General features: G+C 40.2%; 1 protein-coding gene across 1 annotated transcript in view; it reads right to left on the reverse strand.

The window, feature by feature from the left end:
• Nucleotides 1-594: 594 nt before the first annotated feature.
• Nucleotides 595-27,369, reverse strand: part of ROR2 (receptor tyrosine kinase like orphan receptor 2) — a 291,391-nt gene continuing 264,616 nt past the window's right edge. The window contains exons 5-9 of the mRNA XM_069762335.1: nt 9,427-9,554; nt 6,870-7,184; nt 4,193-4,438; nt 3,301-3,506; nt 595-3,086 (exon numbers count right to left, since the gene is read on the reverse strand). Coding sequence (XP_069618436.1) covers nt 1,668-3,086; nt 3,301-3,506; nt 4,193-4,438; nt 6,870-7,184; nt 9,427-9,554 — 2,314 coding nt within the window. The 3' untranslated portion in view covers nt 595-1,667. The remainder of the gene's footprint in view (nt 3,087-3,300; nt 3,507-4,192; nt 4,439-6,869; nt 7,185-9,426; nt 9,555-27,369) is intronic.

Raw genomic sequence — 27,369 nt, forward strand, 5'->3', positions numbered from 1 at the left:
TATTGGAGTGATACTTGTTTCTTTGTTTGTACCATATGACCGTTTTTCTGGGCACAGGAGAATCCTCACAAGTCACGTAAGGTGACTGCAGACTTATAGTTTAAGACCGGACAACCCCTTTAACTCTGCTGTATTTCAATATATTTTCTAGTAGGTTATTGCTGATTCACCTTGCTGCAGTCATAACTATAGAAGGTGGAAATTGGGTGCTCATTACAAATTCCAGTAGAGTATTTTCCATTGTCTGGCCATATTGTTTGAATATTTACATTGTGTTGTTATTCTCTTGGTATAGAACTGGTTAGAACTGTGTAAGTAAAAATATTTTTGTACATAAATAAGCTTTATGGCTAATTTTAATATTAAATGGGTTGTCAATCTCAATTGTAACTAAATGCATATATTTTGGGCTAAAAATCACTTTGGCAATTTGGTTTCATAAATAATTTTGCACCATTTTGTTTTGATTGGCTCTTTGTTTCCCTGCATATTCAACTTTGATGTGGTCTGTGGCTATAAATCAGCTGAGAGGAGCTCAGCTTTGTTTGCGAATGCTTTCGTATGCAACATACACTAAAATAAATGTATTCACCATTTTATGCAAAACCTTTATTAAAAACACGTTTCTGAATTTACAGAACTCAAGTGACAAGATGCACTGTGATACGACCGTGCAGTTTGTGAGTTTTACAGAAACAAAGGTATGAAATGAATTGACCTGTTTACACATTTATAATAAAAAAAGTGGACATTATATAAAAAAATTGACTTCTAGGATGACACTGTAAACAGTTAAATTATAAAGGTCTTCTGATCAAAACACTTCCATTCTTTTACAAAGGTATATAAAACGTGACAGAACATAAATTACATTTAAACGGCTGTACATGATTTACTTTGCAAAAAGGAAGAACCAGAACAGCACCCTACACAATGCTGCCGCCTTCTACGTTCACACTTTCATGTCTTTTTGGCTTTCACTGCGGTTGACTTCAAAGTCCCTACATTTTGATGGGTGCTTCAGCAGTATTTCATATCTGTGTTCAAGTCTAGTTAAACACTAAACTAAAATGAAAAAATAAAAAAATACTAACAGCTCTTCAGTCTCAATAAATCCAGAGAAATTTGTCAAGTTAGTGAATTGTTACACCATTCAACCTTTGGCTCCCTACTAACATATAGAGAGGGTGATCTATTAAGTGGTGATTAACCAAAAGCAATATGATTTCTGAAATGTAGAGTTATGAGATACTCTCTACTGGTTGCATTTCACATCATTGTAGAAAATCATCATTGGTGCGGCTCACATGTGCAAGAAAATTCCTGGGAAATATCTCAATGTGTACATACAAGGAGTTACTGTGTTAAGTCCATTAATGATACTCTCTTTGATCCTTAAAAATTGGCATAGGCACATTCCACTAAACTTACAGTCAGTCTGGGTTACACATGTTGTGCTCTTGTACTCAGCCGTATGTTGCACAGCAACAGTACTTTACATTTCCTATTATAATAGTGTTGATATCCAAAATCTTGTGTGTTGCTGCTGTTAACATCAAGATAAAACAAACTAGGGTTTATGGCTCTAGCTTGGAATAAAGGCACCGCATGATTTATCGCAATCAGTCTGTTGTACCATTCAAGCCTTGAAGAAATAAAAGCAGTATTTAAGCTTCTGACTGAATATCTGTTTCATCTAGCGGAGATGTATCATTATCACCCAGTAATTCCGTCTCTGGTACAGAGCCTTCCTCCTCCTCCTGAACAGGATTTTGTGATACGTCCTCGCCTGTTACATGTGCTTCATCACTGCCATCAGCAAGAAGGGCAACTCTATCAGCCATGGAATTATTTGATGGCGCAGTTGTTACGTATCCGGTGCTGGTTGAACCACTCCCACTATGGTGAGATCCAGGTTTTGGGATAATCTGTGGAGGCATTTGCTGGGGAGCCATTTGCATTGGTATTTGAACTGGATAAAAATAAGCACCCAGATGCTGATAGCCATTGACTGGAATGTAGAGTTGAGGAGGTGGCACCATGGGCCTTATCTGTCCCTTCATTGGTAAAAATTGTGGCTGAGTTAATGGCCGTCCTTTAGGCTTGAGGTCAACATATCTAGCATTGCTGACATTACTAACCGGGCTTGTGCTGAGGGAACTTGTCTGTGTGGTATTACTTGCACCAGATGTTTGTGCAGAACTGTTGTAGTTAGACATATTTTCCCATGTTCTTAGTCTAGTGTGAATGTCTTTAAACCTAGGTCTTCTCGCAGGGAACTCATTCCAACATTCAAGCATAAGGGAATAAATCCAAGCAGGGCACTCATATGGGCACTGCAACAGCTGTCGATTTCTTATCATTTCAACAACATCTTGATTGGAACACCCACAATATGGCTGTAGACCGTAGCTGAAGATTTCCCACATCATGACTCCATAAGACCAAATATCAGAATCAATGGTACACTTGCCATAAGCAACCGCTTCTGGAGACATCCATCTTATGGGAAGAAGTGAATTTCCAACTAATTTATAGTAATCCGCTGAATACACTTCTCGGAAAAGACCAAGATCGGAAATTTTAACTGTCAACTTATCAAACACTAAAATATTTCTGGCAGCCAGGTCTTTGTGCACGACATGATGACTTGAAAGATACTCCATTCCTGAGGCGATCTGAGTTACAATGTGGAGAAAATCTGCTGGTTCCAAAGTTGATTTCACGGTCTTGTCATCATCTGTACTTCCTACATCAGAGTTTGGAGATCTCATGACAAGAAATTCATGGAGGTCACTAAGTGGAGAATAACTAAATATCATACTCATGGGCTGCTCTTTGGTGACAGTACCAAGAAGACAAACAATATTGGGATGTTGCAGCCTAGACCTCATCATAGCTTCATGTTTGAATTCCTCTCGAAGGGCCACTTCAACCTTGTCTTTTAATGTCTTTATAGCAACAGTCTGTGTCTGTTCTCCAGGAGCAGTGCCAAAGAGATGTCCCTTGTATACCTTCCCAAAGCGGTCCTCTCCCAGCTCTTCCATAAACCTTACAGTGGACAGGTTTATCTCTTTTACTTTAACCTAACAATGATGAAAATGAAAAATATATTAGAAAATTGAATGAATGCACTTGCACACATCTATCAATGATCATAATAGATTATATAAATCCATTTTGTCGAGTCTTAGACTTTAACAAGGTTACAGCTTCAGCAGGATAAGTAGTCATTTACTGTAATTTATAATGTGCGGTTAAGCTCAGTAATCTATAATCCAGAATATAATGTAACTCTACCTGTTGCTTGTGCTGGTTCATAAGGGGCATCTCCATGTCTTGGCTGGGTGAGGCCATCAGCTGACGTCTCTGAGGGGTTGCAGCTGATGCTTTTTGTTTGTTTCTACACATACAAACTAAGAAGAAGAGGCAAGCAATGACCAGTGGAATGGCAATGCTGGGAACCAAGATATAAAGGATTTCCATCTTTGTATTTTCTCTGGTACCTGTAAACAGTAAAAGATCAATAATCATGACTATATGCAACTTTCATTCATCTGCTCATTCTTGATAAGTAAATATGAAAATTATACATATATAATGGAAAATAAGAAAGTTTCACACTTTCAAAATAATAATTTAAAGAAGCAAAATTAAAGGGTGAAAGTCAAAATAGTTCAAAGAATGAATGGAAGCATTGCAAAACTGGGTGAAAGTATATATTCTATCTATTCTGCATGCTCATCTAAACCTTTTGACAAGAACAGGGATTTGGGGCCACCGGAGTTTCACATGCAATCAAACCTTATCCTTAGGAATTTTTTTTTATTGAAAAATAATCAATTTACATAATACTACAAGTATACAATTACTACTCAAATTGACCTTGATACCATGTGGAAGTATTTTCCTGTATATTACCACTTGCCCTATAGGTTATATACTGTTATGGTACAGCTTTATTCTCATTTAAACTCTTATTATTGAAACACAACTATAATACTTTGACTTTTAAAATGAAAAGCAGAATTTAGAAAAATAAAAGCCTGCTAACATAAAAAAAGTCATGTCTACTACCATATGAAAAATAAGGGGCGTTTATAAGCAAAGGTCCTAGCCATAATTAAAATACCTCAAGAAAGGTGAAACATTATTTATATAGGAATATATCATGGAGAAGTCTGGTACATACGGCAAGCAGGCACATCACACAGCTCTACGCGCACATTCTTGTTAAGGGTGAAGCACCAGGGACCTTCCATCTGTCCGCCAGGATTGCGGCAGTATGCGTGCCCTCCTCCAATCTCTGGATATTCAACAGCTGACAGCTGGTGAGTGTGTGGAGACTGATTGTTCCATGACTGGCATTGGTGTCCAGACTTCGTGACAGTGACTGACCCTCGATAATCAGTCCCAGTACCATTGTAACACTGTTGATCTATAAGAGGGATGTAAAGAATGTTAACATGAAAACAGTACACTACTTTTCTTAAACTTTGACCAACAAACAGACAATTGGCAGCTGCTTCCTTTTGGGTGCAGGAAATAGGACTTGATGTACCAAAACTTATTTCTCATTGCACATGAAGAAAAGATTATTTTATAGAATAGCACAAGTACATACAGTATATACTCGAGTATAAGCTGAGTTTTTCAGCACATTTTTTATGCTGAAAATGTCCCCTCGGCTTATACAAATTGTCATTGTCCCAGAAGACTCCGGGGAAGGGGAGCGGCTGAAGGCGGGTCACAGGAGGCAGGAGCCAGCGGCTGCGGATAACGCCTGTGTCTGCTGCTAAAGAGAAATAAATATTCACCATACGGGCAGTGAATATTAATTTCTCTTATGGTGCACAGTTACAGCCGCCGGCTTCCAGCAGCTGCCGGGCTATAACGGGTGCGTGCTACTTAATTCGCCTCTCTCCACTCCCATAAGCGTGGAATGGAGTGAATATTCATTACTTTAATGAGCAAGGACACGTGATCGCCCGGCAACTGGAGCTGTGGGCAGCGGAAGAAGATGCAGCGAGGGCACGCAGGGAAGGTAAGTAGGATTTTTTAATGCTTTTTTCATGGGGGCCATGCATACAAGGATAGGGATGAGGAACCATGCATACCAGGATAGGGATGAGGAACCATGCATACAAGGATGGGGATAAGGAGCCATGCAGACAAGGAAAGGGATGAGGAGCCATGCATACAAGGATAGGGATGAAAAACCATGAATACCAGGATAGGGATGAGGAGCCATGCAGACAAGGATGGGGATAGAGGGCCATGCATACAAAGATGGGGATAAGGAGCTATGCATACAAGGATGGAGTTGAGGAACCATGCATACCAGGATAGCAATGAGGAACCATGCATACTAGGACAGGGATGAAGAGCCATGCATACCAGGATAGGGATGAAAAACCATGAATACCAAGCTAGGGATGAGGAGCTATGCAGACAAGGATGGGGATAGGGAGCCAGGCAGACAAGGATGGAGATAAGGAGCCATACAAAGATGGGGATAAGGAGCCACGCAGACAAGGATGGGGTTGAGGAACCATGCATACCAGGATAGCAATGAGGAACCATGCATACTAGGACAGGGATGAAGAGCCATGCATACCAGGATAGGGATGAGGGGACAATGCATACCTGGCTTATACTTGAGTCAATACGTTTTCCCAGTTTTTCATGGCAAAATTATGTGCCTCGGCTTATACTCGGGTCTACTTTAACACGAGTATATACTGTATATATGTTGACTTTTTTCCCCCCTTAAAATCATCTGTAGCAACATCAAATCCACATGTACATCAAAATTGGTACAGTTTGGTGCAGATTTCTTAGTGATTTTTAATGTAGAAATTTTCTGAAGCAAATCCAAGAGTATGTGCATACGACTTCTTTTAGAAGTGTGCAAACCCGCCAAGTTTTTGGGAGAAACACACTTTCAGGACACTCCAGCATCTTGTATTCATATACACATACATTTATTCATATTCATATACTGTACATTTTTGGAATGTTTTTGTCAGAAAGTGTTTTTTTTTACTTGTATTGTATAAACTAGTGAGCCGCTTCCATGCAGAAGCCGTCTGAAGAATGGTTAGGTCACTTCTTCTAATCGCTCGGTGTCTTGGAAGACTGAAGCAGTCCAAGGAAGCTCAAAAGACTGAACACACGCACAGCAAGTCATTTTTAAATACAAATGCATACATTCATTCTTTTTAGCATCTATTTATCACTGTTTCAGGAGGTTTACGGAGCTTACCTACCTAAAAAAAAATGTGTGAACGCAACCCAACAGGTGTCTACTTCCTTTAAGACATTTTGGGTGCTGCCTTTTATTGTCAGGTATATCCTATTTGTGTGTAAATGGTTGAGCAAAACTACAAAATAATCCCTGTTAGGGACCCTTGCTAAGCTTTGGGTGATACTTTGAGTTATTTTCTTTTTCAATCATTTGTAGCTAGTTTTAGCCCTGGATTTTATACTAACCCTGCACATCTGGTGCGAATGTCACGGCATTTACACGCACTAAACATGAGGGCTAACCACAGAACAGAAATAGACAATGTTATACATCAACCAAGCTGTCTTTGAAGGCTGTTTACAAACAAGATGCAGACATGGGTCTCTTGCTGTACTATCTCATGCTAATCAGAGAAAATATTCCTAGGTGGGCCCCTCTCACAGTCTAAAAGCCTGATGGGAGAGGGCACATTCATGAACACCTATGACCTTGCTCCAAGACACAACACCAACATAGAGTTCAGATGGTAGCCAGGCTTCAGAACTTTACCAGCCTTAAGAAGGGTTCCTTCCTAATCAGAGAAAGATGTTTGACAGCCACACACGCCGCGCTGCAAACTTACATCTGTTCATTCTCTCCATTGGGATTCCGATCCTCATGCAGTTTGCAGCCTCGGGGCTCTCAGGCAGAGGAAGCTCTTCGCAGTTTGGGAGGTGAAGTTGCATCAGTATAGCAGGATTTGAACGGGCGATGTTGTATTCCTGATGGCACAGGTCATTTTCCAGTACTTCACACTCATCCCTACACAATTCTCTAGACTTTGGAGTGCGGGATCGGTCATCACACAGGGGGAACACAAAATGACAGAAAGATGGGATAGCAAACTGGGAACATTGGTCAGAGAGGTGGGTTGATGTTCCAATCATAGTAAATGCCGCTAAAAAGGAAAATAAAATATTTTATCAAATCTTGAAATACATGTTAAAAATTATAGCATTTCAAGTAACTTTCATATGCATTGGAAACTAGTGTTGAAGAAAAACATTTTCAGTACCCTGATTTCAGGAACAGACACAGACAAAAATAGGGCTCCTGTGTAAAAACAACACATGAGCTCTTTGCTATCCAATAACTCATCATAATGCACAATTCTACCTGCTCTTGGTTCCCTCTGTGTTTGCACAGGTTGCACTAATGGTATGTCCGCCATTGTCTGATCTACCGGCCACATTGCTATACCAGAAATCTGAAAACCTCTTCCCACCTGCCGGCACCCCCAACTTTTCATTTGAGTTGAAGGCCCAGTGTGACACACGCATGATGTTGCAATGGGCCTACTAAACAAAATAGCTGTTGGGGTTTCCATGAGGTAGAATGAAGATCGAAGGTCTTTGATCCAGTGGCCGTGGACTATCAACATGGCCTGTGGCCTAGGTTCCTGTAAATCTTTTAGCTCACCTCTACTTGATACTCTATGGTTAGGAACAAAAAGCACATTTTTTTCTCATGAAGAGATAGATGAAAGCTGCATTTGTGTAATAGATACATTTATATATCAGGTATCTCTGGTTTTGCAAATTGTCATGTAGAGATTTATGTAAAATTTAAAAAAAAAAACTTTTTATTAAATGTTCACCTAACAAGAAACTCCCCAGATCTCAGTCCCATTGAGAACATGTGGGTAATCCTCAAAAAAGCAGGTGGACGAACAAAAACACGGAAATTGTGATCAACTCCAAGCACTGATTAGACTACAATGGGCTGTCATTACTCAGGATTTGGCCTAGAAGCCAATATCCAGCATGCCAGGGGAAATTGCAGAAGTCTTGAATAACAAAGGTCATCACTGTAAATATTGAGTCTTTACATACACTTGATGTATTTGCCAGTAAACATGTAAAAACTTATGAAATACTTATAATTGTGCATCAGTAACCAAAGAAACATGCAACTAAAAGATCTAAAAACACTAAAGCAGAAAAACTGTGGAAACCAAACTTTGTTTCGGCTCAAAACGGTTGGCCGCGATTCTACTATCTTTCATCGAAAATAATGTGTCTGAAAGTACAGCATTTTTAGGACTATAGGATGCACTTTTTGTGTGTCTTATAGTCCAAATGTAGCTTACTGGGCAAGGGAGGCGGCAGCGACAGGAGACGGGTGATGCTGCAGGCCCTGGGATGGGAATAGGGGGTATTCGGAGGTGCAACACTGCGGGGCGATGCTGCGAGTCCCCACTCCCTCCTAGCAGCCTGGGATGGGATTCACAGCATCACCCCACAGCGTTGCACTTCCGAACATCTCCTGTGGCCCCGCTTCATTTTATAACTATATTCTATATAGCAGTAATGTAGTCTTAATTTCATATATTCAATGTTTGAATACATCTTAGAGTATACAGAGTGCTGCCGAATTCTTTTTATTTGTAGATAGGTTTGTGCTATTTCAGTCATTTATATAGCACAATTATACAACTCACATTATACAAAAAATGCTCAAAAGGTTTTTTCAAGTTCTTAACATTAGAGGGCGCCAAACATTACGCTAAATAGTCCATGTCAAAAGGAAAGCAAGAATATTAAAATGTCCTCATAAACTTCCAGACAAAGAAATGTCCACTGTTGCTGTTAAACTTATGAAGATTTGTGAATCTCAAACTATTTAATACAATAAGTTCATTAGGAATGTGTACTATAGTAATAATATCCCTTTTTTTACCAAACATTATCTTAAAGAGTTTCCACAAATGTCTGATCTACTTTCAACATCTTTAAACATAAATTAAAGGGACACTGTCACCTGAATTTGGAGGGAACAATCTTCAGCCATGGAGGCGGGGTTTTGGGGTGTTTGATTCACCCTTTCCTTACCCGCTGGCTGCATGCTGGCTGCAATATTGGATTGAAGTTCATTCTCTGTCCTCCATAGTACATGCCTGCACAAGGCAATCTTACCTTGCACAGGCGTGTCCTATGGAGGACAGAGAATGAACTTCAATCCAATATTGCAGCCAGCATGCAGCCAGCGGGTAAGGAAATGGTGAATCAAACGCCCAAAAACCCTGCCTCTATGGCTGAAGATTGTTCCCTACAAATTCAGGTGACAGTGTCCCTTTAAATATGTAATTTTGGGTCTGTGCGCTAAAACAAATGATCATTCTAGGGCTTTGCGGCACTTACCAGTAATTCGGTTTTCAATCTCCCCCTGCATCTGGAGGGATTCCACATAAATGCTTCTGTTTCCAATGAACCTGGCACATGCAAAACCCCTGTAGGGCTGACAAAATCCATCTTCCTGGTAGTCATACCTAGAGGAAACACATCACAGTTTAGATGACTATTTGTCAAATCACTACAACTAGTCACAGGAAAATAAGCATGTATTCACAGGACCTGACATGACGTTGCTACAAGTATACAATAAAAGAGGAACATGTTGTCCGAATTTGCTTACAGGATAAAGTCTTAGCTGATTTGCCAAAATCTGGTGTTGGGAAAAAAGAAGGACAGGAAAGCTTTTTACTATCCTATTAGAGTTGATGCGAATCGATTCGCATGTTCCATTCCATTCACGTCCGTGACTCTTCTTCACGTTCAACAATGACGTTGTGCCAGGCTGGCTAATCAAATAACGATGGAGATGGACAGTCTTAGTAAGCCTCTGTTCACACATGTTCTGTTTAGAAGTGACGGTCAGTCTTTGCTATTGTAATCAAAGAGAGTCACAGGCGCCATCAGGTAATAGGTGGTACTCCCTCTCCCATTACAGTGTCAACAGATCACTGTCCCGGCTGATGGAATGGGATGTGCGAATAAATTTGCCCCTACACTATATCCTATCTGGTAGCTCTTACGTCCCTTACTCCAGACAAATAATAAAGCCAAGGTATGGTATTGGGGCATAAGCGATGTCCTTACAGTTTACAAATGCAGGTTTATCTCTTAATAGAAACCTGTCATCAGGTATTTCTACCCCAAACTAATGTCATCTATGTAAAGTCGCTGCTATGTTGATTAAATCCATTCCTTTGTTTTAAAAATTCCTGTTCCTGTTTTTTGAGAAATGTGTCAGCAAATGTTTTTTGCAAGTAAACAGCAAGTGCAGTGAGGTTGGCACAGCACCTACAGCTTTCCGGCCTGTTTCTCTATTTCCCCTCCCATTGCCTGCCTTCTGTCAGTGACTCATAGGTCACTCTTGCCTCCACTGCATGAAGTCTCGTGCAGGCGCTGTCATTTCCTGGGGTGGCGCATGCGCAAAAAGGTCCGGATAATGTTGCATGACGATTAGCGCATGCGCTGCCCCAGGGACCAGTCAGTCACTGACAGGAGGCAGGTTTGGTAATAAGAAGAAAGGCCGGTGAGCTTTCAGTGCAGGGCCAACTCAGATGCACTTGCGACACATTTAAAAAAAAATTGCTGATGGATTTCTAAAACAAAGGTATTGATTTAATCAACATAACAGTGACTTTCCATAGATGACATTAGTTTGGGGTAAAAAAAAACTGTTGGCAGATTCCATTTAAAATATTAAGGGACAAAATCATTATTGCATTTTTTGGAATTGGGCTTAATGTTTATCCTTTTATTTTTTGGGGCGTTTTTTTGTTTCGCATCAATTTCTCATCAATTTTGCCTATTTTTAAGTCTATTTTCATTGTTTTCTGCACAAATGTACTCCAATCCTACCCTCCCCCCCTTGCGCGGACCGATTTAGTGATTTAGTGTTTTTTACCTTTAAAAAAAGGCAAAAGACACAAATAAAGAGTATTTTGATTTTGAGCAAAATCCTAGAACTTACCTGTGCCATTTTGAATAATTTGGCACTAAAAATGGCAATGAATACCACAAGTAAAAAAAAAGAAGAAAAAGTGTGTTATTATTTTTTTTACTGAAACAGGCCCTAAGAATTATTACGTGAGAATGTAAAAAAAAGCCATGCATGCATCATTTCCATTGCATCGACTACAAGTGATCTCAGATTTAAGGAAAATGTAACTTGACTTAATCAGACACATAAAAATGGTCAGTATAATCTTGTCATTTGGTACTTAGATGATGCACAATAATTAGCGAAAGAGACAGATGTAATACCATTCAGGGCCACAACACAAGGTACGGAGCCGTGACAGCTCTGGTTTTGCCGTGGACCCTTTAATCAGCTTACAGCTGGAGGTCCTGAGAGTCAGACCCCCAACAATCTTACATTGATGATAACCAATCCTAAAGCTCCCATACAAAATATATAGCAATATTCTATACAAGGGTGTAGCCTATCATTTGAGAGCTATCTCTCAACTTTATGTTCTCTATTGAAGAGCCACTGCCAGACTCTTCTGGCGACAGCTTATCACACCAAGAACAAAACGATAAGAGGACTCCAGACACATTCTACAGTTGGCTGAGTCCACCATTATCAGTATATTCGGCCAACATTAATTTAAGTTGTATGGAGGTCTTAAGGTCTCAGAGTTTTTTATGAGGATTTTTAAGCAGATAGGATTCAAAAACTGCTTAAAATACTACCTTATATGGTTTGAGTGGAAACTCTTCAAATTTAAAGTAAAAAAATGTCTGTGTGAACATACCCTTAGAATAGATTATCAATATTACCGGAAATGCCATTCATTTAAATATGGAAATTAAAATAATTTTGGGTAGCATTTTCTACTCAGCGGTTTCTTATATCACTATAATCTAAAAGGAAAATGCAGTACATCTAATATATAAAGCTGAATGTGTGTGTATGTGTGTATGTCCGGGATTGGCATCTGCACCGTCGCAGCTACAGCCACAAAATTTTGCACAGTCACACGTCTGGACCCCGAGAGCGTCATAGGCTATATTGTGAGGTGAAATTTTAACCCCGCACTTTCCAATTCACCAAACAATTTTGCCCCTATCTACATAATGGGGAAAAAGTGAAAGGAAAAGTGTTGGAGGCTTCACAGCTACAGCCACAAAATTTTGCACAGTCACACGTCTGGACCCCGAGAGCGTCATAGGCTATATTGTGAGGTGAAATTTTAACCCCGCACTTTCCAATTCACCAAACAATTTTGCCCCTATCTACATAATGGGGAAAAAGTGAAGGGAAAAGTGTTGGAGGCTTCACAGCTACAGCCACAAAATTTTGCACAGTCACATGTCTGGACCCCGAGAGCGTCATAGGCTATATTGTGAGGTGAAATTTTAACCCCGCACTTTCCAATTCACCAAACAATTTTGCCCCTATCTACATAATGGGGAAAAAGTGAAAGGAAAAGTGTTGGAGGCTTCACAGCTACAGCCACAAAATTTTGCACAGTCACACGTCTGGACCCCGAGAGCGTCATAGGCTATATTGTGAGGTGAAATTTTAACCCCGCACTTTCCAATTCACCAAACAATTTTGCCCCTATCTACATAATGGGGAAAAAGTGAAAGGAAAAGTGTTGGAGGCAAATTGACAGCTGCCAGATGTGAACAAGGGGGACTTAAAGAGTGAGAGCGATGGCGCCAAAGAGTATATACCATACAGTTGCTAAGGTGGGGTCCCGACATGGGATACTCACCACACACGGGGATATGAACACTTGCTGCACACAACTTGCTACACTAACCTGTCACATGCAACTCGACACACAAAACTCATCTCACAAAAGTCACTACATGCATGTCGCCACACGCAACTCAACACACAACTTGACACATGAAACTCGCCCTAAAACACACACAAGTCTGGTATTATCCTTCAAAAATAGAAATCTGATTAATAAGCAGACAAACTACAAGAGCAACAAATGTACCATATAGGAAATCCAGCAGCTGTCAGTCACATGACCTGTCTATTATGTGTATGTGTGAGCTAATATATACTGCCAGGGGGGAGGGCTTCCTGTTGGCTGGGGATTTATCAGGTTGCCAATTTAGCTTACAAATACTGAGGTAAAAATACTGACCAAATAACGTGTAAACGAGGTCTAATACAGGAGGAAATGACATACAGATATATACTATGTACAGGGGAGATAACACACAGGTATATACTATATACAGGAGAGATGACACACAGGTATATACTATATACAGGAGGAGATGACATACAGGTATATACTATATACAGGAGCAGATGACCTACAGGTATATACAATATACAGGAGGAGATGACATACAGGTATATGCTATATATAGGAGGAGATGACATACAGGTATATACTATATACAGGAGAAGATGACACACAGATATATACTATATACAGGGGAGATGACACACAGATATATACTATATACAGGACAGGAGGAGATGACATACAGGTATATACTATATATAGGAGGAGATGACATATAGGTATATACTATATACAGGGGAGATGACACACAGCAGGTATATACTATATACAGGTGAGATGAAATACAGGTATATACTATATACAGGAGATGACATACAGGTGTATACTATATATAAGGGAGATGACAAACATGTATATACTGAGGTGAAAATGAGAGGTGAGGTGAAAATGAAAAGGTGTGAGTGCAAAATGAGAGGAGTGAGGGAAAATAGTGGAGTGATCGGAAAATGACAGATGTGAGGTCGAAATGACAAGTGTTAGGGGGGAATGAGAGGAGTGAGGGGGAAAATAAGACATGTGAGGGTGAAAATAAGAGGTGTGAGGGAGAAAATGAGAGCTGTGAGAGGGAAAATGAAAGATGTGATGGGGAAAATGAGAGGCGTGATGGGAAAATAAGAGAAGTGAGGTGCTATAACTAACCACAGATATTTACTATGCCCAGGCAACGCCGGGCTCTTCAGCTAGTATATAAATAAGACTGACTTTAGCCTATATTTCAAAAACCTGACCGGCACATCCAAACATAGACTAAGTGTGAACAGGTGCTGAACCTAGAGTCGCCAACTCGTATATAGTTAAGTAAATAAGGCAGCACACTGCAGCGCTAAAACATGTAAACTTGAAAACACGAAATTTGAACTGCATTACTGCACTAGAAATATGAAAAATGAGAGCTTTTAGCGCATAAAAATGGCCAATTTTATGTGTACCTGGTAGCCCCTTTAAAGCTCTCATTTTTCATATTTTTATTGCAGCAATGCAGTTCAAATTTCGTGTTTTCAAGTTTACACTTAGTCTATGTTTGGATGTGCCGGTCAGGTTTTTGAAATGTATTCTCTAGCCTTCTGATCGTGCACTCCGCCTCCTAGCTTCAGGTGTTTTAATTACAGCAGGTCCAATACCCCTCCACAGAGAGAGAGAATTTTAGTCTAGGAAGAGGTTTCACATGCACCCATTCAGATGGAGACGTTTATTCTCAGCGAGGTAAGGCAAGTTTAGGACCTGGTATAAGAGAGATGCCGTAAAGGGGCTACCAGGTACACATAAAATTGGCCATTTTTATGCGCTAAAAGCTCTCATTTTTCATATTTCTAGTGCAGTAATGCAGTTCAAATTTCGTGTTTTCAAGTTTACATGTTTTAGCGCTACAGTGTGCTGCCTTATTTACTTAACTATATACGAGTTGGCGACTCTAGGTTCAGCACCTGTTCACACTTAGTCTATGTTTGGATGTGCCGGTCAGGTTTTTGAAATGTATTCTTTAGCCTTCTGATCGTGCACTCCGCCTCCTAGCTTCAGGTGTTTTAATTACAGCAGGTCCAATACCCCTCCACAGAGAGAGAGAATTTTAGTCTAGGAAGAGGTTTCACATGCACCCATTCAGATGGAGACGTTTATTCTCAGCGAGGTAAGGCAAGTTTAGGACCTGGTATAAGAGAGATGCTGTAAAGGGGCTACCAGGTACACATAAAATTGGCCATTTTTTTGCGCTAAAAGCTCTCATTTTTCATATTTCTAGTGCAGTAATGCAGTTCAAATTTCGTGTTTTCAAGTTTACATGTTTTAGCGCTGCAGTGTGCTGCCTTATTTACTTGACTTTAGCCTATAGTCTCATCTGGCAAACAATTGGTTAAAAAGTGTATGGTTTCTTATAGACTGTTGAACAGCAGCCTTAAAAGTGCTGGGGTCATGACTACCTCATTTATGGCACAGCTGCAGAATGGTAAGACACAATGCACATCCTGGGGCTATGCAAGTGTTCATTGAGGCAAGGAATGCTAGATGGCTACAGGGCATTCCACACACTAATCACAGGTTGTTAATGTATTCCAAATTCTACTTTCCCGTTAGCTGATCTTTTGTCAAAATTAATAGTTAATTAACTGTGCATGTATTAATTGTACATCATGAAGGAAAAGTCTTAAAACTGCTCTTTACATGGTTTGGGGCTTAGTTTGTTTACTGTAAGGGATATCTATAATTTGTATGTAACCCCTTCTCATGTACAGCACCATGGAATCAATGGTGCTATATAAATAAATAATAATAATACTGAGGAGCTGTGCTAATATGCAAATTGCTTCATTAATGAACTACATAAGGCTAATGAATAACTTATCATGTAGAATTTGTAAGATTGAAAATATGTTCAAAATATCATCCTAGTATTGAAGAACAGTAAATCTGTACTGAGCTGCCTGATTATTGGGGTACCCAAAGGATTACCGTACTTTAGGTATGGATTATACAGACTCTATCTCTACTGGCTGTGACAGCATGGCAGGACTTGGGCAACATTGAAGCTTTAAGAATAGTTTCAGATCAGGCTTTCAAAGATTCCAAATAACCAGACAGCTATGGGGCAAACCAGCATTAAAAGAGACTCCGTAACGTATCCCACATATTTTTTATGAAAAAAGGGCATCTTATAAGCCTAACATTAACTGTCCATTTATTACAAACATTCTTAACTATGATGGAAAACTTATTACCAGTAACTAAGGCCATGTTATTGAATAGTGGAAGTCTTGGAATGATGTACAAAGTTACCTCTTTGTAACCCCCCTAAAAAAGTGAATAACCTTCCAGTGTGTGCTCTCACTCCTTTTTCTTACCCGAGATGCTGATTACCGTTATGATCTTGCAACTCGATTAACAAATCAAACTTAAAGGAGTTTCGGACACTACTTATCAATTGCTATATTCCTCACATGTCAGTGCCTGGTCTCCTGGGGCTTGCGTGATATTGTTATGCCCGTAGACAATCAGTGGTCACTTCACTCTTACATCCTTTGGACGGAAACTGACATTCAGAGAAAGTCAGAGAGGAGCTCTCACTTCTTCCATGTATCAGTTTCTTCCAAAGGAAGTGAGAGTGAAGCGGCCACTGTTTAGCTGCAGGGCTCTCGTGACATTACAACGTCACACAAGCCACGGGAGACTAGAATGATGCCGCCACAGAAGGCGAGAATAAACTGTTATTTTACACTGGGAATATAGAAATTGATAAAGGGTTGTCTAAGTAATACACAATGATCTTTTAATGTGCAGTAACTTTAACATTTTTAATAAAACACACAAAACCCTTTCCCTAAATATTTAATAAGAGATAAATATAAACCATTCTTTATTGCATAGAAACATTTAGCAAATATGATGATAAATGACAGCAACATCCTCTGCGTGTCATCTTGTCATGAAGAAGCCATAATATTCATTCACAATGGAGAGAAGCAGAAAACATGGGGCAGAAGTACAAAAATGTGTTCCCCTCTGTAAAACGTAGTGCAAAGTGAGCAGACACGCTTTACTGGAGAATTAACTGTGCTGAAAGTGTGGTTATTTGTTAAAATGAAATATAAATGCTTTCAGATGTTCGTAAAGGATATTGAAAAGGAGGGCAAGAGTCTGACTTGATTTCTGATTCATAGCCCCACAGCAACATTTAAAAGTTAACAATGACTAGTAAATAAACCTCAAGCGAAGAGAAGAAGTAGACACTTCCCATTCTAAAATGTAAAGCAGGCTCTTGGCTGCCTTGTAGACAAGCATTTGGGGAAGAAAGACAAAAAACTGTGACTGGGTGACCTTCAGACTGTCAAATCAGGCACGGGGTTCACAATCATGCATCCTTCAACACCTATTCAATTTACATTACAGCTGCTGCCACGAAAGTGGCTTGAAGAGCACTGTACGCTAGCAAAAAATCAGCATTCGCCTATGAAGCTCAGATCTACGTCCAGTATTCGATAAATGTAAACCCAAAATGCATCACAGGTGAGTGCTGAAACCTTTCAATAAAAAACAATTCCCTAAAGTGCTTCCATTATACATTCTTCACCATGGAAATTGCAACACTAAGAAGAAAAAAGTTGTGGAGTTATGGAAATCACAGAATAGACATGTTAATGATATGCATATGATGAAAAATGGAGAAAAAATGTACAAAACGTTTCTATATATTCAGAAGATTATTAATGTGTGTCTGAGGAATGTTCTACCAACCAGAATGGAACTGGGCATGCAAATCTTCAAGAGCAATAACGGTTCCACACCAATCTAAAGTCCATATGAAGACCTCTTCAATGACCTCACATTTCCACTCTTAAAGGCTATCATGGTCCAGAGAAAGATGACAATGAAGGCTGGTATGGAGGTCTATCGTTTTCAGCAATGAGCCTTGCTTTTGTTTTGAACTCAATGATTGCCAGAGATTAGTCCGGAGACCAAGTGGACAATACCATGAAGAGGTGTGCATGAGGGAACATCATACCACTCTTACTCTCAGGATTATGGTATAAGGTGGTATAAAATATGGTAGATGGACCCCTCTAGTGTTCATTCCTGGTACACTAAAAGCTCGGTCTTACATTTGATTGTGGAACCAGTTGTACAGTAATTTCTCCACAGTGTCACAGGAGCTGCTTTTAACGCAACAACACCAGGCCACATGTTACTCATGCTACTATAAGCAGCGTGTGTGCCAAAATGAGCTACCATGTTCTGCAGCATCTTCAGACTTGTCTCCCATCAAGCACATCTGAATAAATCATTAGTCAGCAATTGCAAAGGGAGCTGACAGCAGGGGATCTTGATATTTTACATTCTCGAAGAAAATTCAGGATGGCAGAACATTCCTCAGACAACCATTAATGGACATGCAATTGTATTTATGTGCCTGGTCCTCATACTACAGCAGATACTGAATTGAAATGTTTTGAAAATTATGTTTCCATTATTTTATCATTTGCATATCATTAACCATAATGTCTATCCATAATGTACCATATCATCATGTCCATTGATCCTGCGAGTTCCATAATTCATAGAATGTTAGAGTTGGAATGGACCTCAAGGGTCATAGTGTGCAACCCCTGCCCAATGCAGGATTTACTAAACCATTTCAAGCAGATGACTGTCCAGCCTCTGTTTGAAGCCTTCCATTGAAGGAGAACTCATCGCCTCTCATGGCAGCCTGCTCCACTCATTGATCACCCTCACAGTCAACTTGTTTTTTCTAATATCAAATCTGTATCTTCTCACTTTGAGTTTCATTACATTACTTCTCGTGTTTCCATTTGCAAATGAGAATATCTCATGACTTTCCCTTCCTGGGGTTGCAATTTCAATGTTGAGGAGTATAGGAATAACTAATTTTTAGAAGTGGAAGTCATCCACTAAAAGAAGAGGGAAGCTAAAGGAAACTATGTCAATGTATTATCATAATATTTCAGAGTTATTTTGAGAGCTGTTATTAACCCTCCAAGGGTCTAGCTCTGCCCTCTGTGACTTTGCTCTAATTTGATGATTGCCTGCCGTGGAGACGTCACATCTACAGCGCTCACAATCACTGCAACCTGCGACCAATCAGTGGGCTCAGTGGTTATCTCTACATTTTCAGAGCTGCTGAGCCCTGTTATTGGCTGCAGTTGTTATGAGTAGGGTTGAGCGAAACGGATCGTTCATTTTCAAAAGTCGCCGACTTTTGGCAAAGTCGGGTTTCATGAAACCCGACCCGATCCCTGTGTGGGGTCGGCCATGCGGTACGCAACTTTCGCGCCAAAGTCGAGTTTCGTATGACGCGCTTGGCGCCATTTTTTTCAGCCAATGAAGGGGCGTGGGCAGAGTGATGACATAGGTCTTAGGGGCGTGGACGCCTATCGCCATGTTGTTGCTTGTGCGCTGTAGCGATTTGCACTGTGTAACACCAGCTTTTCAGTTCAGGGACGGACGGAGGGGGGGGGAAGAGAGAGAGAGAGAGAGAGAGAGAGAAAAAAAAATTAAAAAATTGTGTTTCGGTCGATCCTCGACTTTTCGCCATAATCGGCCGATTTCACTCGACTCGACTTTTGAGATAGTCGGGTTTCGCGAAACCCGGCTCGACCCTAAAAAAGTCAAGGTCGCTCAACCCTAGTTATGAGTGCTGTAGACACGTCGATCAAAAAAGACCGGAGCGGCATCAGGAAGGCAGTGGTAGACCTGGGGAGGTTAAGTAAAAACTTTAATTGTTATTTTAGTCTTGTAAAACTCAATGGTATGATAACATTTAAAAAGGAACACTCCTTTTAATACTCCCACTACTATCACAATGCAGATACTGTATGTGTTCAATTGTTCTCATTTTTCAGCACCAGGTAACAACGGTAAAGTATGGAAAAAAATCCCAGCTATTACAGATGTATTTAACACTAGACTTATAGGTGTTTTCCCATCTCCAAGATCCTATGCCAATATGTAGTAGGTGTAATAATAATAATACTAGCAATTACCGTATATACTTGAGTATAAGCCGAGATTTTTAGCCCAAAAAAATGGGCTTAAAGTGCCCCTCTCGGCTTATACTCGAGTCATGGAAGGCGGGGGGGTCGGTAGGTGAGGGGGAGCGATGACTGTCACATACTCACCTGCTCCCGGCGCTCCTGACGCGGTCCCTGCGTGTCCCATGGTCTTCGGCACCTTCTTCCTCTGTTCAGCGGTCACGTGGTACCGTTCATTAAAGAAATGAATATGGACTCCACTCCCATAGGGGTGGAGCTGCATATTCATTACTGTAATGAGCGGTACCAGTGACCGCTCGCTACAGGAAGAAGCTGCGGGCACCGGAGACCATCTGTCCAGGAGAAGCTGCCAGGGACCGCGCCGGAGCAGGTGAGTATTAAATACTCACCTGTGCCTCGTTCCAGAGTCGGCGCCGCTCCGTCTTCCACGTCCTCTGCAGTGACTGTTTAGGTCAGAGGGTGTGATGACGTATTAGTGTGCGCGCCGCCCTTTGCCTGAACAGTCAGTGTGGAGAGACGGGACGCTGAGGAGCAGCGACGAGAGTTGAGTATGCCATTTTTTTTCTATTGCAGCAGCAGCAACATTATATGTGGCACATTGTTGTATGGAGCATTATATGAGGCATATTTGTATATGGAGCCATAATGAACTGCATGGAGCATTATATGTGGCACATTTGTATATGGAGCATTATATGGGGCATATTTTAATATGGAGCATCTTATGAGGCCCATCATGAACTGTATTGAGCATTATATGGGGCTCCTGTTTCAGTATGGATATTCAAAAACACTTAACCTACTGATGTCTCAATGAATTTTACTTTTATTGGTATCTATTTTTATTTTTGATATTTTTGATATTTACCGGTAGCTGCTGCATTTCCCACCCTAGGCTTATGCTGGAGTCATCAAGTTTTCCCAGTTTTTTGTGGCAAAATTAGGGGGTCGGCTTATACTCAGGTCAGCTTATACTCGAGTATATACTATAACTCCAATTGGAAATGTAGTATAGTTTTTCTGATTCACTATGTCTCTTTCCCTATGTGCAGGCGTTGCAAGATCTTAGGTATTCATTGGGATAGTATCTATATTGTGAGAGTCTTGGAGATGGGAATACCCCTTTAATGAAAAGAGCAATAGAGTAAAATGAGCGCCCTTAATAAATTTGTCCTATTTTTGCCTGTACGTGTGCCAGCCAAACTCATTTTTGGCAGGTATGGACTAGTATAGATCTGCACTATAATTCTAAGGCCACACCATCTCCCTCTGTTAGGCCACCTTTTTATGAAATTGTGGAAATTATTGTGCAAATACAAATGCACCAAGATGTGTGATTTTCCTCCACAAAACAGCAGATCACTTCATTACTCTCCCCAATAGTTCATAAGCCCACATGATGAATTGAAAATCATCACAGTAAGCTAAAGCCCACACTAGCGCACAGTAGGCTGTTCTCATCTTACTGCTAGCAAAGTGGTTTTCCAGTTGGAGCGATTTATACTGAATTTAAAAAAGAAACAGATCTCCTGACGCCGTGTGATATTCCATAGCTCTTCATGTAACTACTGATATGCACACAGTCATTGATCATTGCATAACACTGGATTTCATTACATATTAACTTTGCATTCACTAAGCTTAGCAAATGCAGACCAGACATTTTCTTGGTGCAGAACATGTTATCACCAAGATTTATAGAAAACTAAGGTAGCAATAAATTCTACTCATCATGTGCATAAAAATGAGCTCATGGTCATATATTTATATATCAAAAGGACTAAGATACAAGTGAATACAGTAATGATGCTCCCTTTATTTTATACATGGGATTTATAGATGTTGCTTGTAATATTAGGAGATATGTGTCAGTTCCAGATCTTTCTATAAAATTGAATTCTGTATATCTAAATGTCCTGATTATGTCATCATGATTATTATCACAATAAGTCACAAACCGTCATCATGATTATTATTATTATCACAATAAGTCACACACGCCTTCATTGTAAGGTGGGATGATCTACCCAGTAACAATATCTCCTTTATGGGGTTCTGTAATACACTATCTAGAAGACCATTACACCACTCGATCCCATACCATGGAAAAGCAGAATGTAGGGGTGGGAGATCAATCATAACCCTAGCACTTTTTGTAGATAGATGCTTGTAATTCTCTGATTCTGATCAAATGAAATGTTAAGAATTTCAATAATAAAGGACCATTAGCAATAGATAATCTCTGAGGGCAGTAACTGGGATCCTAGTAAAGTCGTCACTTAAACATTTCGGCACGGATAAGTTCCCAAGATGAGTTTATGACGCTGAATCCAGCACACAGTGTCTTACAGTGTTTGCGATTTATACAATCTTATGCCCACTGTGCTTTTTTATGCTGCAAAAACCGTCCTGCTGTGCAGTGTCAATTCCTCGTGTGGGTATGCTGAGTTTTATGCGTGGATTTTTTTACACAAAATTGCATTAGATGTGGAAAATCCTCAAGTAAAAACACACATGCATTTTTAGTGTGCAGAAATACACTAACACATGTAATCGCACTTGACTGTATCAATAAAGTTTTGTCAAAGCCAAATACCAGGAAGCATCAACAACACAGCAGTTTTATTTAAAGTATGACATCCCAACAAGAGTCAAAATGTAAAAAAAACGCACTCACAAATACAAATGAGAAAAACGAAAGTAACCTAATTTAACTAATTTAACCCCTAAGGCTAGGTTCACATTGCGTTAACAGCAGCCCGTTCAACAAATGCGTTAACGGGCTGCTGTTAACGCAAGTGCCGATATGTCATCGCACTAACGCAGACAGAGCAAGCGGATGCTCTATCTGCGCTAGGAGTAACGGACCCAGAAACGCTGCAGCCCGCGTCCCAGGGTCCGTCACTCAATGACGGCACATCGCTAGCGCACGCCCATTGTGCCGCGGTGTAACGTAGTCCATCTAACGGACGCATCTAATGCAATGTGAACCCAGCTTTAATGACCAGAGCTATTTTTTGTTTTGCATTTTAATTTTTTGTTCCCCTTCCTCCCAAAACCATAACTTTTTTTATTTTTTGGTCAAAATGGTCGTGTGAGGACTTGTTTTTTACGGGCCAGGTTGTACTTTTCAACGACACCATTGGTATTAACATATCGTGTACCGGAAAATAGGAAAAAACTTTTATATATTTTTTGTTCATATTTTTTTTTTACATTTTTTTATTTTCCCATGCTTCAATAGCCTCCATGGGAGGCTCTGCTACATAGGAGCGATGCTCAGATCGCCTCTATGCAGCTGAATTATAGCATTGCTTCGAGCACCGACCACAAGGTGGCACTCCCAGCAATCTGGCATCAACGATAGAAGTCTTCAGGAGAACTCTGGTTGTCACGTCGATGCACCGCTGACCCCCGATCACGTGACGTGGGTCAGTGGTGAGCGCATTTCCGGCCGTATGGCCGGAAGCGCTTGTTAAATGTACCTGTCAAGAACTTGACAGTGGCATTTAACTAGTTAATAGGCACGGGCAGATCGCGATTCTGCCTGCGCCTATTGTGGGCACATGTCAGCTGTTCAAAACAGCTGACACGTCCCGGCTTTGATGCGGGCTCACCGCCTGAGCCCGCATCAAAGCACGGGATCTGCCATTGGACGTACTATTCCATCCAATGGTAGACACGGGTTAATGCAATGTTGCGGCGACCAAAAAAACGTAATTTGAGCATTTTGACTTTTTTTTATCGTTACCCCGTTTAGCGATCGGATTAATTCTTTTTTATATTGCTAGATTGGGCGATTCTGAACGCGGCGATACTAAATATGTGTATGTTTGATTTTTTTTATTGTTTTATTTTGTATCGGGCGAAAGGGGAGTGATTTGAATTTTTATATTTTTTATTATTTTACTTTCGGCATGCTTCAATAGTTTCCATTTATTTTTACTTTTGGCGTGCTTCAATAGTTTCCATTGGAGACTAGAAACTGCCATAACCCGATCAGCTCTGCTACATACAGGTGATGATCAGATCACCTGTATGTAGCAGAATTGCTCACTTGCAATGAGCGCCGAACACCGTGCAGTTTTCATAGCAATCCGGCAGTGACAACCATAGAGGCCTGCTGGTAGACCTCTGGTTGTCGCACCAACCCATCGGCGACCCGTGGTCATGTGACACGAGTGCAGATGGGTGGGATTTCTGATGCGCTTGCTGGGAGCCCGTGTTAAATGCTGCTGTCAAAGTTTGACAGCGGCATTTAACTAGTTAACATCCGCGAGTGGGTCGCAATTCCACCCGCGGCTGACATGTGCCGGAAAAGATGTGGGCTCAGCAATGGAGCCCACATCAAAGAGAGGGAGTCCATCGGCATACTATTACACTTGATATTAGAAAGGGGTTTACTAATGAGTGCAGACATGTGGTAAAGCAATCTGCAACATCAAAAACTCACCAAATGCTCCAACAGAAGTAAAAAAATATTGTCTGTATACAGTAGGTGGCACACAAGGGCTAATCTGCATTGTGTTAAAAGAACTCTGTCACTAGAACTGTCTTCCAGGCAGCACCCTCCCCATAGTCTGGAAGAGGTCATTTACATATAAGAAAAATGTTTCTCTGGAATAAGACATCGGATCACAGATATCAAGGTATCTTTTTCTTCAGCTTCCTATGACCTCTACATGCCCATATAGATGGCTTTGAAAGGAAGAACCCTTGAAAGAAAGCCCACTCCCCACTCACCCAACCTTTCTTACCTTGAGAGACAGATTAAGGTCTAAGAGAGGATCGCAAGCCACATACAGAGTTCCCTGAGTAGTGACATACCGCTTACGCACCCCTTACAGTAGTTACATCTAGAGCCCCCATTACCAGTATAGTGATAGCCAAAGCTTTCCCACATAAATCACACACAGGTAGAATATTTACATCCCCTATTTGGTATTCTCGCATCAAGCACTCCCACCACGCTGTTGTATCCTCCTTTAAGCACCTCTTCTGACTAGCAGTATCATCCTATTTCCAGCCTGCCATACTTAATATTTCACTAAACCTCCAAGACCAGCATATGCACATCCAGATCTGAACTTCTGTGTGGGGCTAGTCACAAAAGTCATCACCATCTGGAGACCTGCTCTTCATAATTGTTTGCTAAACCTGGTGCTAATGCACCAAGCTTGCAGACAGTGGTGAGCTACACATCACGGGCCCGGGAACCACATGTGGCGCCTGAGCCACAGGTCTAGGACCCAAGTGTTCATAGATGGCTAAATAGGAGCATTTATTGGAGATCAATGCCACCTGAAAACCAAAAAAAACAGATAGGCATGACAATTAGAGTATAGTAGCTTCATCAGTATATTTCATCTTCAAATGCATAAATGTCTATATAAGTATACAGGAAAGATATATATCTTGGTACCGTGTTAGCCAGTAGATAGAAAAATATTTAGAATTGAGAGTCCTCAGTAAAAGGTATCAAACCACTGATGACTCTCAATTCTAAATATTTTTATATAAGTATATGAATTGAAAGACAAGTATAATCTATTAGTTTCAATGGTAAAAAAAGAATAGGGACAAAGGCTCCTTGTATTCAAGAGTTGGAAAATTCCTAACAGTACTCTACTTCAGAAAATATTTTATAGAATTATTTTCCACTTTTAAACAATTTGGGGATTTGGAAAGAAAACAGATTGTAATAACAAGTTGTCATAAGATATTGCTTGTATTCATTTTGTTTCCTTATGGCCATGTTGCAGTCATTGTCTTCGGGGTAAAATCGGTAATGCAAAAACCATTTTGCTATGGTATGCGAAAGGTCAGAACTTTAAGGTCGTCTTGCACGATGTTCAGCTGAGCTGGTAATTGGAAACAGTTGCAGGTATTAAAAAAAAAGGTCAAAAAATAAATTTGGTATTTTAATAGTTCATATAAGTTCGGATTATTAGATGACAACTGGTATTAATTAATGTAGAAGATACTTAGCATGTATGGCTGGTAGAATCTCGTGGACCTAACACTGTCCGATACAACCTCTCCATACTGTTTCTTAGTTTCCTTATAAAATTACTATGCAGTTTCCTATATTTCTATTTCTCGGCTACTCTTTTTTCTATCCGCACTGTAGGAGATTTGTTGTTAAGACAGGCAATGAATATGTGGGATAACCAGCGAGTATAGTTTACAGCTGCCATTTTGATTAACTAAATATATAGGCCTCCTTATATATTAGGGCTGCACTATACATGTCTGTTACTAAACTTATAGCTGGCCATACTCAGCAGAAAGTCAGGCGATACGATTCATGGTTAAATCACCCCATGATGGCTGATATCAACCTAATAAGTATAACTCCATCATTCGGGCAGGTGAACATGTAAAATCAAGAGTCAGGTAGGGAATATGCAGCTCATCCATGATTTTTCTTATTTACATCTGAACTGCAAAAGAGAGGACAAAGGATTTGAAATAACTTAACACATCGCGTCATGTTAAAAAATAAATTATGTGTGGCTAAATTATAACTCAAATTGAATAATTGTTCCTGAATTAAATAGCTCTGTTTGCAATTTATTTCATTTTCTGTGTTTAAGCAGACACAATAACTGGATTGCATACGTCATTCTTATTGAAAACAGTCTTCTCCAAATTGAAAGAAAATGAAGAACGGATTCTGCTAACAGGTTAGTGTCATTCTGCTGGTTGTTCTCCTCTACCTGTGGGATGGATGTACTGCCGGCACAAATAAATCTCACCCAATCAGTAAACATTTCTTAGGCTGGGATCACATCGCATTTGGCGGGCAGGTCATGAGTCCATCAGAGGATTGTGTCTGAATGCCTGAAAAATATATTCAGACATGCCCTCGACAGAGCCATTGACTTCAATAAGGCAAAGTCCAAAATCTGAATCTTTTCACTCCATCATTTTAGTTGGACACCATAGAGTAGTAGTTGCCTCACTGAGGTCAATGGCTCTGTGAGGGAAACATCTGAATCAGGTTTTTTTGGTGCTGAACATGCAACCAAATGCAATGTGAACCCCCCGCTTTGTATGTAGAATCCTGCCTCTGATGATAATGAGCCAGCTGAAAACTATTCTTGAAAGAACAGGAAGTATAGATCTAAAAAAAAAATCTAGTGGAAGGAGTACGAATTTTGTTTTTTTAACTAACAAACATACTATAAAAAAATATCCAATCTATTTCAAATACGAGTAACAAATAACTTTGACTTAAACAGTAGGTGACTTTCTGATGATAGCTTTCCTTTAAATTAAGCTTCAGTGAATTACGATGTATCTATGTTTAATGTGGAATGCAGACCCTGCACTATCGGAAATCATGCACTAGAGAACACCAAACAGCTTGATGACCAAAAAACAAATGAGGTGAATAACCTGGTAAAAGGGCAAATATTTTCCTCCTAAATGTAATTAAGATTTCCGAGGCTTAAAATTCTGTGGGGAAAAAAAAGTAATTTGTTGTAAATAGTTTTCCTCCGAAGCTGCCAAAG

The sequence above is a fragment of the Ranitomeya imitator genome, chromosome 1 (assembly GCF_032444005.1).
Source record: "Ranitomeya imitator isolate aRanImi1 chromosome 1, aRanImi1.pri, whole genome shotgun sequence".
NCBI classification, from domain to species: Eukaryota; Metazoa; Chordata; class Amphibia; order Anura; family Dendrobatidae; genus Ranitomeya; species Ranitomeya imitator.